This window comes from Leopardus geoffroyi, chromosome D4 (genome assembly GCF_018350155.1).
Source record: "Leopardus geoffroyi isolate Oge1 chromosome D4, O.geoffroyi_Oge1_pat1.0, whole genome shotgun sequence".
Classification (NCBI taxonomy): Eukaryota; Metazoa; Chordata; class Mammalia; order Carnivora; family Felidae; genus Leopardus; species Leopardus geoffroyi.
In genome coordinates, this window is record NC_059342.1 from 69,931,705 (window position 1) to 69,948,075 (window position 16,371).

Consider the following 16,371-nt stretch of genomic DNA (forward strand, 5'->3'; position numbering starts at 1 on the left):
CCATCCCACAACCCAGGGATCATGACCTGAGCCAAAATCAAAAGTTGGACACTCAGCCAACTAAGCCACCCAGGCAGCCTAAGAGGTCTTCTTAATTCTTCTCCCTAAATATAAATTTGCCCTCTTTCAATTCCATGCAAAACATGGTCTGTACCTCTGTTGGGCACTTACAAAACTTTCTGTACTTATCTTACTCCTTCCCACATTTTTCTACGTTGCAAAATTCTTGCAGGCAAAGATTTTATCTTATTCATCTTTAGATTTCCAGTGCCTGGCATATAAAAGGCACTCAGTAACAAGTGCTGAAAAAAATGAATGGATGAACAATGGTTCTGGCATGCAGAACCAGTGATCGGAGTGCTTGTGAAATATGGGAAAGGTGTTAATTGCAAATTTAAGTATTGATAGACTTGGATTCCCAACAGAGAGAGCACTTCCTCAGAGAAACTCTTTATATTGACTTTTGGGTTTAAAATTTAACACTGAAGCAATCTATACTTTAGATTAGATATCACAGAGGTATTTCAAACTAACCACAAAATAATGCTTTTAGCCCTGACACCACTCTACTCTAGGTTAATTTCCCTGTTAATAGGAGCATTTGCACTGTCATGATGCCAAGGAATGTAAGAGAAAACCTTGATTTATGTCTACTCTGCATTGATAAACCAATCTTTACAAGAAAGTCAACTGCTGCTTCACTCTCTGTGCTCATCCTTTTTCATCTTTACTGCCAAAACTTTTGTTCATGGCTTTCAGATTTGTTCCATCTATGCTGTATGTTATAAACCATGGTAAATACTTTTTTTGACATACCCTAGGTCTAAGAAATGAACAAGTGGTGCCAGAGCTGAGTCTCAGGCCTCCACCTTTCAATTCTGTAACCACTCTCTACAAGAGTCTGGATACACACTTTCTGTGTTGTCCCACTCTGTCCATCTTTTTTTTTTTTTTTTTTTTTAATCCTAGGTAAACTCTACACTATGTATGGGGCTCAAATTCATAGCACGAGACCAAATGTCACAAGCTCTACCGACTGAGCCAGCCACGTGCCCCCAACTCTGTCCATCTTTACCACTCTAGTCCACATAGCATCCCAGGCTTTATGCACACCAGCAGTCTAACCTTCGAATGGTTGCTCACCAATCTTTGACCAGGAATTGGGGCAAGGGTGAAAAATCTTTCACTTGCTAGCGGATCTACCCTTGTCTTCACTGCTTCTAGACCTCAATAAGTTTTCTAAATTGTCGTCTCTATAAATCAGCTGTCCTCAGAGTTAAGAACTGTGCACGTGTGAATGGCTCTGGCAGTAAGACTCGGGTCCCAAGAACTTTTAGGTGGGGGTCTACCCCTCTGCTCTTCACTCTGAAGCATTTTGGGGAGGAATTTTCCAGAGGTGCATTTGGTGGACACGGGGGGACTATGGGATGAACTCGTGATAGTGATGGTGGTGCAGAATCCAGGCTGGCCAGCATGGAAACTGAGAAACAATAAGCCCAGAAATGTCAAATATTGTGAGCACTGGATGGGAGGGGCGCTTTGGCCAAGGGGTGGGGAGAAAAGACATGAGATACCCTTGTCCCGTTCCAGGCCACAGTCATACTCCTGGTGATTACGTTAGCTTCCACAGTGCTCAGAGCTTTAGGGAAAAGCTAACGTATAAGATTCACTTGGACGAAAAGAAGTTCTTACACTTTGAATCCACACAGAAATCAACTGCCGCAGTTCCAGCCTCGCCTGAGTGGACAGTTCCAAGATGCGCTCCCTGTGCTCATGGCTGGTGTAGGCAGAATCAGTAAAGTCCTCTGTGCGCTCCAAGATGACTTCCAAAGTCGCAGAAAGATTCTCTTTTGACTGAAAATAAAGATTCTCCCGAAGAGCTTCAATGTTCATCTGAGAACAAAAAGGATACACATCTATGAGTCAATATTCCCACCGAACCAAATGGGCTGTAATTTTTAGCAGTGCCCAGAGAGACACTAGCCATTTCTTCGCCGGTCTGAGGGCTCAGGGGAAATACAACCTCTAGTGATGCCTCTGTTCTCCAGTACACATTGCTCAGGAGCCACCAGCGGCCACGCAGAGACTCACTGCGATGGCTGTTAATACAACATTCCTAGGAGACCAGTAAACACTAAGGCAGAAAAAGCATTATCGTGTAGCAACTGGTAGGAAAAACGAATCAGCTTGCAGGTAGAGAATGTGCATCTGAGAAAATGCTGAGGCCAAGTCCTGGAAGATGCTACATCCAAATACTAACTTGTGCTGAGCCCAGGGGGAAAGGGTGTGGAGGGTGTGGGAATGGCAAGGGCTGGGAAAGGAATCAGTTTTTCCTTTCTCAATTCAGCCAAACTCTCCTAGGCGCCCAATCTATCTCTACATTTTGTCTTATGTCCCCAACAGCACCTCCCTGACCAAAACATTCCCCATCATTCTCTACCTATATAATCTTTATAAAATGGAAAGTTTCTGATATTGCCAACTCCCTCTAATTGACATCTCACCACCTCTAAAATTAAGCCCAAATTTCTACTGCATAACACAAAATCCTCTAGGGTCTTGACTTTATAGATGTTTCTGACAGTCTGTCTCACCACCCCCCAACTTCCCAAACAACCTGTCACTTCAGCCATCCTGTGCTCAGAGTTTCCTAAATATGCGACTGACACATGCTCGCTGGCACAGTCTTTCTCTCTCAGCTTTCTACTGCCACTCTGCCACTCCAGCGGCATTTAACCTCTGGCCCATGAGATGTGTCGCAGAAACAACTTGGGCCAAGAGGTGATCCATGGTGATGACCATGACTGTGGTCACAATGAATGTGCTGATAAGGATAGCTTACACTTGTTTAGCACTTTAAAGTCCTTTCATAAATATAGTTTCCAGATAATCCTTACATCTGACCCATTTTCACATGACCCATGGAAATACCCAGATTTGGAAATGCCATGGGTGGGGAAGAGGGGGCTTGCTTTTCCTTCTCCTCTTGACCCAGGTTGTCTCCAGGAACTACTCCATCCTAGGTAAACAGCATTTTTTTCTTTTAAGCTAGGAAAGAACATGGATAAAAGTGACATATGGAATTAACAATAAGCCTCTGAGATTTAGAATTTAAACAGGATTACAACATAAAAATCAGTCATGTTGACCACACACCATTTATGTTTAAGATTTTTGATTCTCCCTTTTGAGAAAACATATATATGCTTTTAATAGCAACTTAGGACCGCCTGGGTAGCTCAGTTGGTTAAGCATCCGACTTTGGCTCAGGTCATGATTTCGTGGTTGGTGGGTTCAAGCCCTGTGCTGGGCTCTGTGCTAACAGCTTGGAGCCTGGAGCCTACTTCAGATTCTGTGTCTCCCTCTCTCTCTGCCCCACTCCTGTTCATGCTCTCTCTCTCAGAAATAGATAAACTTTTAAAAAATTTAAGAAAAATAGCAACTTAGTTTTTTCAAAAGCTATTCATTTACATGGTTCATAAGATTTGTCCACACTCACAGTACTGAGCATAGTAATGCAGCTTCCTGCTACAGATGATACTCTCCATCAGAAAAGAAGGTAAGACGCCAAAAAGATACCCACTGGCCGCGAGACGGAGTCGCTCCAGAATGCCTGGCGGTGAAGCGGCAGCCAGAGCAGCTGGCAGCAGCCACAGGCACAGCACTGCCAAGTTAACCCGGAGCCGAAGTATGGCACCAAGAGGCAAAAGACCTAGCTCTGGCCCTGTTTGTTTTCCTAATTATCGTGTAACCCTTAACAAGATGTCTCCTCCCCCCCCTACTCCCCACCCTTTCAGCCTTTATAAAAAGAGCAATAAAAACTCTAAGAGAATGACTGATCTTTGTAGCTTCTTTCCCCTCGGAAAGAGAGGGCAGGACAGGCAGCAAACTCACAGGTATAACCTGAAAGGTCATGGACTGTGGGATTCGCAAGTCCTGGTTTAAAGAGGGGCTCGGCCACTTACTAGCTTTCCTCCTCAAAAACATGACGATAATAAAACCCACCTAAAAGGGAAGTTAGAGATTAAATTAGATAATTTAATGAAGAGAATGGCCCCTAAAAATAACTGTTCTTTCCATGCCTTTCTTTCACCCCATGGTCCTACTTAGACCTTCACGCAATTAAAAAGATGAAAGAATTCCATCCTCGTTGCAGCCCTTAGCCTATCAGACGACTTCCGAAGGCCCTGTCAGAGAGGGGGTTGTGCTCGATGATGTCCTAGGCCCCCCTGATGCAGCCCCTGCTCTTCCACAGAGAGCGACTTCACCACCTCTCTGACTTCCCCTGAGAAGTTCTGCCCCAAAATAGCAGGGACTCTGGGTCACACTACCCGGTTTCAAACCCGAACTCTGGCACTTCTAGCTGGCAAATTACTTAATCTCTGTTTCCCAGTCTCCTCAACAGTATAAGGGGGATAATAACAACTGTAGTTCTTATGAGGATTTTACAGGCACATACATTTAAAGCATTCCAACAGGACTGGCACAGAGTAAGTGCTCAGTAATACATGTTAGCATGTATTAGTGTTCATTTAGAAATTTTAATTAATGGGGCGGTGGCCCTGTTGGTAAGCATTAGACCCTTGATTTTGGCTGAGGTCACGATTTCACAGTTTATGAGTTGGAGCCCTGCGTCGGGCTCTGCACTGACAAATCAGAGCCTGCTTGAGATTCTGTCTCTCTCCCTCTCTCTGCCCCTCCCCCACCTGCACACATGCACACACGCTCTCTCTCAAAATAAACTTAAACAATTTTTTTAAAATTAACATTAATACTATTAGTACAGTCTCAAAGTATCAACCCTAGAGCCCAGGGAAGAGTAGAGATTCCAGCAGAAATGATTTGCTGTCGGTCATCATCCACGGATAGAACAGCACTAACTCAAAAAACTGCGAACGCCCTTCTAAACAGAGGATAGGAGTCTCCCACTGAACCAGACAGCCACACGGGGCCAGAGTAGTGACCATAACCAAGACCAGTGTTCTTTGTACAAACTACGCCACACCAGATGTTACTGAACATTAAGTGTATACACAGTGGCACTGTCTGAAAGAAAAAATATCTACTTTTGTGAAGCGTCTATTCTAAAAGAGCATGCCAAAATACGGATACTATATCTAACGATGTTCCTTTGACACGAAGGAAAAAAAAAAAAGAAAATACACTCTCTCGATTCTTACCTTGAATTCTTTAATTCCAGTAAAAATACTGACAGATGACATGTCAGTCTCTCCACTTGGTTTGCAGTCAGTCACGATTTCAATCACCTTATCTAATGCCACTTTCATTCGGTCAAATACTCCTTCTTTGTTTTTATGCGCTGATTCGCAGTTGGGATGCCTGAGACAGGTCTTCAAAACAATTGCAAGTTTTTAAGACATGGCCCATACCATAATACACAAAATCTTACAGAGAACACGTCATGCTAATAAAAATGGTTCTTTACCAAAATCTCCTGGGTCCCTGGCTCACCCAGCTGCTTCTCCTCACTACAAGTGGAAGCAGGATGAGTAAAAAGCGATAGCAAAGTTAAGTGAAAAAGGCACAGTGCAAAACTGTATCTTTATACTTCAGTAAGTTTACTTAAAATTTGGGGGGAAAAACTATCTTTATCATGATTAAAACTATTTTAAAATGTTGTCTTACATGTGCAAAAACTAAAAAAGAATGAGGAAAAACGAACAAATGTTGCATGACTGTGGAGGCATCTTTGGCGTTTAAAAAATGAGAATGAAAACTCCTCATGGGACTAGATGTGAACAGGGCCTTCCAAGTGGGCTCCAGTGGACTTTGTGGCTTCACTAATCCTAGGCTAGAATGAATATTCTGAGCAGAAAAGGCAGTTCTAAATAAACTGCTAACGAGCTGTTTACTAGTTCATTCTTGAATTGTACCAATTTGCTGGCCAGCTGCTGTTTGGAATTACAAGCGCTCAATTCACAATTTTGTTAAAAGAAGAATAAGGCATTAAAGGTATGAATTGACAGAATAAACAAATTAAAGGCTGAATTAGTACTCCACTGTTACTCAACAGATTTTAACTCGCCTAGCTTTTTCAAGAGCACGTGTGCTGGCTCCCCAATGAGACTGGCAAACCCTGCAGAGGCAGTGACAGTGTGTGACAGGCCCGAGTCACAGCACCCAATACACCATCTTCCGCTCGGCTGCTCACTCAAAGCTGACTCACGGATTAACTGCTGTTTGGAACTGGGGAAGGAAGTTAGCATTCTTGCTAAAGAATAACAGATTTGACTGCTGTGGCCTATGTTCTGATTTATCACTCTGATCTTTCTAAAAATGTAAAATACGTAAGTTAGATGCGTTTAATCAGGTAAAACAAAAGTGTTCCTACCTTTGAGGCTGTGAGAAGCATCATTGTACACTTTTCAAGAACTGCCCTTGCTGCTGCCATTTTTGCCTTTTTCTTCTCATCTTTCAGATCCTAAAATGAAATAAAATCATTGAACAGTCTAGGATCCTATAAACAATCCGATTTCTTGGAAAATCATTTGTTCAACGATAACAAGACTCAGCCAACTAACATTGTTTAAAAGGTGACAAAGTGAAAAAAAAAACCAGGGTAAAGTTTTATAAAATGTCACCACTTTGATCTAAATACATCAACACGATGTGTGGGAAGAAACAGCTGCCCCTACTGAGGGCAGCAGAGCCAGGGACTGAGACCGAGGGGGGTGTTGCCTCGCGGCTCACGCTCTGGTGGCCTGCATGCCAGACATTCTCATGCCTATGTGGACACACCTCTCTCGTGACCGGAAACAACCATCCTATCCTTTACTCAATTAACAGTTGCTTATTAATCAAGTATTTATGGGCTAATATTTCCTTCCAAATAGATACGTAGAAGTCACCTCTTTCAGAGACCATGTCTGATTAATCCCCTCCAAGTATTTATTCATCTCAAACGGAGTTTTATTTGTCCTAAACTTAACCAATATGCTGCTCTGAAATATTCTTAAGACATTTCTTGGGCATAGAGTTTCTTCCAAGTAGATTATAAAGTCTGAAGCAGGCACTGTGCTTTGAATTTTTTTCTTTTAGTTTCTCTTCGTAGAGCCCTTGATAGAATGTGTGCTATCACAGAAAGTACCTAAATATTGTGATCAAATCTAGAACCAAATACTCTCATAATACTTTGGTCACGACCATCTAAATCAGAGGTCAGGAGTCATTTTTAATAAAAGGCCAGACAATAAACTTTTTAGGTTTTCTGGGTCAAATGCTCTCTGAAACAACTACTTAATTCTGCCATCATAGTATGGAAGCCACCTCTAGACAATATTCGACTAACATGGTTATGTCCCAATAAAACTTTACTTATGGTCATTGAAATCTGAATTACACAAAAATTTCACCTGTCATATTAGTGTTTTCATTTGTGACTTGTAAGTCATACATGAACCACATATTGTATGGTGATAACAAATGATAAAAGAAAATGGCATCTCAATCTGTTAGAAGGCTGGTTCACAGGACACAAGAGAAGTCTCCAGAAAATCCAGATGGTCCAAGAAACACTAAGTTAAGCATACAATCCAGCCTGCCACTTTCCAGGCCAATATGCTTCTTCTAACTTCAGCTACAACCAGGATTGTACATGCCCAACGTGATACCCTATGTGACTATACCAAAACATCTCAAGAAGAGGTCATTATATATTTAACCTGCTAACAAGATGAACTCATGCAAGAATACCCCAACAAAGAAAAGTCAACCCTAGATACAACATGCTTTTCCACCTCCCTAAACTTATGAGCTTATAGTCTAAATTGGGGAACAGACCTACAAGAACTAATATCACGGTGTAGGCTGAAAATTACAGGCTCCAAAATTAGACATAACAGAGTTGAATCTGCTAGAAGAGTGACCTTGGGAAAGTTTATTATCATCTCAGGTTCTGTTTCCTCAGGTGTAAAACAGTAATAACAATACCTACCTTGCAGGAATGTTTTCAAAATTAAATGAGATCATGTACATTAAGTACCTAATACACAGTTAATGCAGATAAACAATGCTTGAGTTATTACTAGTGATCTAATGTAGAAAACTTACAGAAACAGATCAGAGCAGAATAATATATAACAAGTTACAAAAAGAATTAACAAGATATACAACAAAATACTATCAGAATATATATGATGACTCAATTTATTTGTCTGAGCCTGGGTAGACGGTAAAATGTAGTTTCATAGAAGAGGGAATATTAGATTTGAGCCGTAAAGGCAAGTATGACCTTTCTTAGTGTGTGTAGTGAGAACATATTTAACAGTTGTATGTATGCAAAAAAAAAAAAAAAAAAAAAACACAAAAACAAAACACCATGCAGATATATTTACTTTATCCTGGCTCTTTTATGAAAGGCTTTCAACAGCAAGGTTACAAGTTTAATAAGCAAAGAAACCAACCCAAATGATCACAAAGATCACACCTCCATCCAAATTAAAAAGTATGCATGTATTTGAAGATTTTTAAATGTGGTAAATACATACATTTTGTCTATCACCAGTTAGATGTGCAAACTCCACCATTTCATTTCCAAATTGACTGAATATTTGGACAAACTCTTGAAAGCTATTCACTTTCTCCAGTCTTTCCATAGTTGCAAGAACCTGCAAAACAGAATATTTTATTGTCATGTGTAAATGTGAAAGAGACTGAGATGTTGAGGCTGAGTACACAGGGAAAAGGAGAAACTCTGAATTCCAGGGGAAAGCTAAGGAGGAGAAGGCAGGAAAGGAAGAGCCCAGAGCAGTAGTGAAGCAGACCCAAAGTTAACATCATCTAGTGAATGATTGGATGGGAATCTTTAGGATGGGAAGACTTGGTGTTACTCTGAAAGTTAAAAGGAAAAAGAGTACAAGAAATGCCTCAATAGACAGAGGAGATCATTCATGTAGCAAAGTCTGGAGAAGGTGGAAGTGTGCAGGATGGAGGTAATCAAATCTTCAGAGAACTAGGGAGCGAGGGAGGAAAAAGACGACACACAGAAGCCTCGAGGTTCAGTGAACCAGAACCCAGGAACCCCATTCTTCCCAAGAAGTGGAAGGAAGGTCACCTGCACTGTGAGGAGTGGAAAGGGAATTGTGGCACTTCGAGCGCAGGAAAACGGTTTGGATGAATCAGGAATTGCCTGTGTCGAATAAATCAGTTGCCAAGAGGCTTTGGGAAGCTGGGGTGAAAGAAGCGAGAAATCTCCAGCAGAGTCAACAGACAATGTTAGGTGTTTTCTTGATATTAGAAGTAAAGTAAGTAAATGTGAAACATATTTTCAAATCCCTTTCTCTAAAATAACACCACTGGATTAGCTTTCGTCAGACCAAGATAGGTAAGGAAAACACAGATATCCTGTGTTTACTTTTTTAAACTGAGGATGTGATGGATGTTTGGTGCGTTAATCTGCCCTGGCAGCTCAGGAAGTGCAGGCGCCTAGGACAGATAAGGCCGATGGCCGCCACTGAGTGGACACTCTTATCTTTCACAGACAGGAAGGTTTTCTCTTGTCCCTCTGGCACTGCCCGGTCCACCTCTCCAAATTCTTTTTCTTTTGAAACTCACACTCTGATTCACTCAACACTCCTCTGGTAGTTTTGTCCTCAAACTTGACTAAGACAACCTCTTCCGTGGCAGACTCCCCTCCTCCTTGCCTAGGGAATCATCCAGGGAAAGAAGTGACTGTACATGCCCTGGCCTCCCAGATGATGGAGGAGCACAACCATTAGCTGAAGAGACTGGAAAAGTTCTAGGCCGGGAGAGTTTAAATTTGTTCTGTAAGCCTCATGATTATCCATTGTCTCTAGGGATACTGCATGCAGAAATTTTGTAGAAATTTGGATAATTGTGGTTTCAGATGACTGAATTTTTTTTCTTAAGCTCATAAATTATTATCCTCTGACTCTGAAAAAAAAGATACTGAGGAATTTGGTATTTTTATCAACTACGTTTCCACTACATATGTTGTCATGGTGCTTGGCTTTTCTTCCTGAATTTGTACACATGAAAAGCTTTAACGAATAAGCTTCAACAAGTAGATAATGGTTTTCTGAGAAGAAATATTATTTGCATCTAAAAGTTTAGACCCAGAACACACATTGTTTAGGACTTATAGGTACAGAAGAAATACCACTTTTAAGCAAGAGACAAGTGGAGTTATAAACATTAAAACTGACAAGCATTGCCAAATTACCTGTAATTAACCTAAAAGATACTTTTTGAACAACCCTGAAAGTCACAAGTATAGAAACACAAGAAAGACAAGTACCTTATTTCTTGATGTTATTATCTGCTTAATGACTACTCGGTCTGCCAACAACAACACTTTTGTCACTGAAGAAAGAAGTAATCTTGCAGCCTTTATAACGCCTGTTTTATCCGTAAAAATTGTGATCTGGCCATCAGATTCTGGGTGATTCAAGCTGCTTATATCTGTAAGTGCTGCAATTGTTTCTCCTAACAAGAAAGGCAAGGGTGAAAAGTTAAATTGGGAATAAGATGCACTTAAATTAAAATCTAGACTTTACTCTTGAAGAGAGATCATGCTCAACAGTTAGACATTGGCTTTGGAGTTTAATTTCAAGAAGAAGAAATAGCTACTCTTTGATGAACACAAGGATTATCATATGAGGCTCCTGAATGACAAAATAATGAACTTTGAGAACTTTGAAAAATTTGTTGCCTTCACCAAGTTTGAAAAATATATTAACTTTTGTTTCCAGTGGTACAGCCAACTACATGATCTAAAAAGCCTCCTGCTCTGGGGCGCCTGGGTAGCTCAGTCGGTTAAGCGTCTGACCATGGCTCAGATCGTGATCTCCTGGTTCGTGGGTTCGAGTCCTGCATCAGGCTCTGTGCTGACAGCTTGGAGCCTAAAGCCTGCTTTGGATTCTTTGTCTCCTCTCTCTCTGCCCCTCCCCTGCTCACGTGTTTTCTCTCTCAAAAATAAATAAACATTAAAAAAAACAAAATAAGAAGAAGGGGGGCGCTCTGTGCTGACAGCTCGGAACCTGGAGCCTGCTTCGGATTCTGTGTCTCCCTCTCTCTCTGCCCCTACCCCATTCATATTCTCTCTCTCTTTCTCTCTCTCTCGCTCTCTCAAAAATGAATAAACATTAAAAAAAAAAGTTAAGGGGTGCCTGGGTGGCTCAGTCAGTTGAGTGTCTGACTTCAGCTCAGCTCGATCTCACAGTTTGTGAGTTCGAGCCCACATTGGGTTTTGTGCTGACAGCTGAGCCCGGAGCCTGCTTCAGATTCTGTGTCTCCTTCTCTGTCCCTTCCCGGCTCACACTCTGTCTCTGTCTCTCTCTCTCAAAAATAAGTAAACATTAAAAAAGAGTTTTAAAAAAGTTAAAAAAAAGAAGGAGAACCCAAAGCAGAGCAGTAAGCAGCTGCCATGGCTTTGGCCAGGGGTGAGGAGACAGAGGTGTACTGGGGTAAGGGGTAGGGGTCACTGCACATCTCCATACCCTGAAGGGGCTAGGGTTTTTATGAACACCCACGGAAAACAGACAAAGCTTTGTGCCCCTTGGGAGGCATCTTCAGTGAAAAGGGGACATAGAAAAATGATCCACTGGCAAAGGGAAATAACAATCTAGTTTATCTGTTGGGCACCTGGGCTCTGCATGGGAAAACAATGAAAGCATCTATCCTGAGAACTCAAACCACAGGCTGACCCTGAGACCTGCTGTTTGAATTTATACTTCTTACGATGCCTAGCATACCATGCCCATTGTACCAAATAGACTTCCAACCTTCTAGAAAAAGTCTCTTCTTCACTATCAAAATGTTGCCATCAAAATGCTTTGATTTCTGTAATAGCAATTATGCATCAATAAAACAATACAAATATATGTTCTCCTTAAAAATGAAACCAGGCTATAATTTCTTCCAAACTTTACGGTTTAACCTAACAACTTAAAAAAAAAAAAAACTTTCCATCATCTTGCAATGTTCAAGATAATTTTTTACATCCTAAGTAAACCTCAGTACATAATAGATTGATTTTCTCACAAAAGTCCCCTTGTCAATATCATTATATACATCCAATAAAGTATCTGCCCATAGGTTAATGATACTGAATAAAAGTACCTGAACTTTCACGGACAGGTCATAGGGTGCGACAGAATGAAATCAAGATTTAGGATGAGTCTGGTGAAAGCACCTGGACTAGAAAGGAGAGACTCAAAGTCAGGGTACTAATGAGGCAGCTATGTCATCGGTGGGTATGAAGTAGTAAGGATCTTGCAAGGATGGCAGCCATGGGAATATAAAAAAGATGATTTGAGAGATACCAAGGGAAGAAAATATAAAATTCGTACCTGAACAGTGATAAGAAAAGAAGGAGAAATGAAAAAAAAAAAAAAAAAAGGCTTCAAGTTTGTGAACCTAAATCATTTTTTTTTTAATCAGAAAGAAGGTCACAGAAAGGGGTATGATAAATTTACTTTCAGACAACAGGAATCTGAAACAACACAGGAAAACCCAAAGGATAAGCCACTAGATATGTATTGGTTACATATCATGACAACAGCTGAAACTCTACTAATAAGAGGAAGTCTGTGGTAGCCAGCCTCCGAAATGGCTCCCAAAGTTCCCCACCTCCTGGAATCTACATCTTTGTGTGGTTTCCTCCCACATCACACCAGGGTTGGTAGGGTAGAAGGGATGGTCTGTCACCTCCAAGATTAGGTTTTTAAAGACACTAAGGTAGCCATCTTGGTTGCTCTCGCTCACTCTCTCTGTCTGAGGGAAGCCAACTACCATGTTGTAAGTAGCCATTCCTACAAAGAGGCATAGATAAGGTGAAACTGAGGCCTCTGGCCAAAGCCAACAAAGAAGTAAAGCCTGCCAAAAATCAAAAGAGGAAAGCAATAGATCCTGCGGTCCAGTCAAGCTTTCAGATAGCTACAGGCCCAACAGACACCTTGAGTACAACCTCATGAGAGACAGTGACCCAGACCCAGGTGGCTAAGCCACTCTCTGACTTCTGACCTTCAGAAACTATGTGAGGTAATAAATGTGGTTTTAAGTTGCTAGGTTTGAGTTAATTTGTTACACAATAGGTTACTAATACAGTTTACATAGCAAAATATACAGAGGAATAGAAAGGTTAGAATTAAACTTTTATGTACACAAAAAGGGGGCAAGAGGATTAGTATCAGTTTGCAATAATTTAGAGGATAAAAATGTTTCCTCTCTACCTCTGGAAAATGTTACTTTTTCCTACAGCTCTCAATCCTCAAAGATACTACATATGAGCCTGCACATATGGTATTATATAACTTTTCCTTTTTCTGACTAAACCCAGGCATTAAACTCCTAACTACGTGGGATGGTAACATTTGGTTAGCTCCACCAACATGGTCAAATTCTTCCTTAACATTATAAAGCTGTTCAAAGTGTAGACTGTTCAGAAATTAGCTTTCTGAAAAAGTCACAGAGCTGTCCTTTTAGCTTCGTGGTTGCCATTTTTAACTTGTATATGTAATTACTGTTGTGTCTTAATGTGAAAATCCAAAGTCGGTTAAATACAAATATTTATTGAGCTCCCATATAAAATATAAAACCTGACTAAGTAGACAAGTAAAAATATTGGAGGAGGGGCACAAATTGGGTGGAGTCTAAAATTATAAACTTCTAGTTACCAAATAAATAAGTTATGGGATGTGATACACAGCGTGGCAGCTATAGTCAATACTGTATTGCGTATTTTTGAAAATATTGCTTATTTTTAAGACACTAAATCTTAAAAGTTCTCATTACAAATTTTTTTTAACTATATCTGATGACAGATATTAACCAGACTTACTGTGTGAGTATTTCACAATGTAGTTGACCCTTAAACAACATGGGTTTGAATGCTGTGGGTCCATTTACATGCAGATTTTTTTTTTTCAGTAAAAACAGTATAGTATTACAAATGTATATTCTCTTCCTTATGACTTTCTTAATATTTTTTTTCTCTAGCTTCCTTTATTGTAAGAATACAGTAATAACACGCAAAATATGTGTTAACCAACTGTTTATGTTATCGGTAAGGCTTATGGTCAACAGTAAGCTATCAGTTAAGTTTTTGGGGAGTCAAAGTTATACATCAATTTCCAACTGCACAGGGGGTCAGTACCCCTAATCCCTGCGTTGTCTAAAGCCAACTGTATGTACAAATATTGAGTCACTATGCTGTACATCAAAACGAACTTAACTTTATATGTCAATTATACCTCAATTTTAAAAAAAGGTAAAAACAGTGCAAGAACTCAACAGAGGAGGGGCCCCTGGCTGACTCAGTTAGTGGAGCATGCGACTCTTAATCCTGCAGGTCATAAGTTCAAGCCCCATGTTGGGTGTAGAGATTACTTTAAAAAAAAAAAAAAAATCTTTAAAAAAAAAAAAAAGAACTCAACAGAAGAAAGAAAAAAGAAAAACAGTAATAAGTATAACAACTAATACTTATCGAGTACTTTCTATGAGCCAAATGCATACATGCATTGTATCAAAACACTTCTGTAAACACTAACATCACCCCTATTTTATTGATGAGAAAACTGAGGTTTAAAAAAGTTTAATAGCTTGCTCAATATCACACTGGTATCAAGTGAAAAGCTGGGACTAAAATCCAGGCAGTCTGACTCCAAAGTCCTAGTTCTTTATCACTACTTTACATTATTCCCCTCAAATAAATAGTAAATTGTTCAGAGGAGAAATTGATTACTATGGGCTGAGTGGACCAGAAACATTTCAGGAGTGATTCAAGTTAAGTCTTAAATTTGTGCATGTTAAGAGAAATTAGGGCTTCCATATATACAACTCCAGGAGGCGCCATTCTCATTCTCTTACCAGAGTGACATAAGAGGTAGTTCTCAAGAGGGGAAAGGCAACTTCCAAATGAAAAGAGACAACAGGCAGAGCCCATGACAACAGATGGCTTCTCAAAGATTCCTGTATGGAGCCGCCTGGCCTTAGAGTTACTCACAGAGAGCCACAGTCTACAGGAGTGCGGGTCGGTGGACCATGTCCTCTTTTCTCACCATACACTGAGCACAGTGACATCCTACAAAGCCCATAAGGTGAGTAGGACTCAACTTGCCCTTTCATTAAAAAAACTCTATTCAAAACCTATTCAAAAATCTAATTAAGGGTTGCTATAAAAACACAGTAATATGTAGACCATCTCTACATTTTCTGTTGAATTGTCCACTGCCTTATGTAATGTCTGTTGTATAAGTGCCCACACAATAATTTAGTGCCAGGAAAAAAGTTGCTCTCCTCTTGACGAGCTGGTCTGTTTCCTTTCAACAAACAATGAGAATTATATAACCCTTTCTTTTCCACATTTTTGTCTTGCCTTTCAGGATTTTCAAAGATAAATTTCATGCTTAATTAAAGTAACAACGTTGGCCAAACTTTCCAGAATATTTATTTTCATCTCCTATTATAACGGGTTTATTAAACATATATCTTTTATTGTAAGCTATTTCAAATCCTCTTTAAAATGTAGGTAAAATACAAGTTATAAATACAATGAGGCCATCCCTCCTTCCCCACTTAAAGTTTATTCACTATCACAGTGAATGGCTAGAAATTCAAGAGTCAACTCAGAATCCTCCCTTTCTTTTAGCTAATACCAAAGTTCTAGCTATTTAACCACCTTAATATTTTGCACGCCCTCCCTGCTCTTTATTATCTCTAAGACATTGCCCTGGCTTAGCATGGTTTACTGTAGAAGCTTCCATAGTAATTTCCCTCCTTGTGTCTGAACTCTCTAAATCAACCCGCTTTGTTCATTTCCTGCATGCTACCAGAAAGACAAACTATGTCTCTCATCTGGCTGAAATTTCCTCAGTCTGTCATCTACAGAGTAATACCTGAAGTCATTCATAGAACACACAGGACCACATATGACCTGGTTGGCCCCTCCATATTTACTTGGCCTTATCTCACCCAGATGACCCTCTAAATATACCTGCTCCTCCCACAGTAAATAGCACCACCACTTCCCTAGCTGTTCATACTCCAAACCTTGGAGTTATCCAAACCTTGGCGTTATCTCTCAAAAATAAACATTAAAAAAATAAAATAAATGTGTATTTATTTTTGAGAGAGAGAAAGAGAGAGACAGACAGACAGACAGACGGAGGGACAGAGAGAGAGGGAGACACAGAATTTGGAACAGGCTCCAGGCTCTGAGGTGTCAGCACAGAGCCTGACGCAGGGCTTGAACTCACGAGCTGTAAGATCACGACCTGGGCCGAAATCGGACGCTCAACCGACTGAGCCACCCAGGCACCCCACCAGTGACCTTTTTAAAATATGAGATTATGCCACCACCCTGTATGAAACCTTCCGTTAGGCTTCCTATTA

General features: G+C 40.4%; 1 protein-coding gene across 1 annotated transcript in view; it reads right to left on the bottom strand.

Moving 5' to 3' along the window:
• Nucleotides 1–16,371, bottom strand: part of CTNNAL1 (catenin alpha like 1) — a 62,802-nt gene that overhangs the window by 25,280 nt on the left and 21,151 nt on the right. Inside the window, exons 3-7 of the mRNA XM_045467718.1 lie at nucleotides 10,277–10,464; nucleotides 8,508–8,627; nucleotides 6,353–6,442; nucleotides 5,181–5,351; nucleotides 1,693–1,893 (exon numbers count right to left, since the gene is read on the bottom strand). Coding sequence (XP_045323674.1) covers nucleotides 1,693–1,893; nucleotides 5,181–5,351; nucleotides 6,353–6,442; nucleotides 8,508–8,627; nucleotides 10,277–10,464 — 770 coding nt within the window. The remainder of the gene's footprint in view (nucleotides 1–1,692; nucleotides 1,894–5,180; nucleotides 5,352–6,352; nucleotides 6,443–8,507; nucleotides 8,628–10,276; nucleotides 10,465–16,371) is intronic.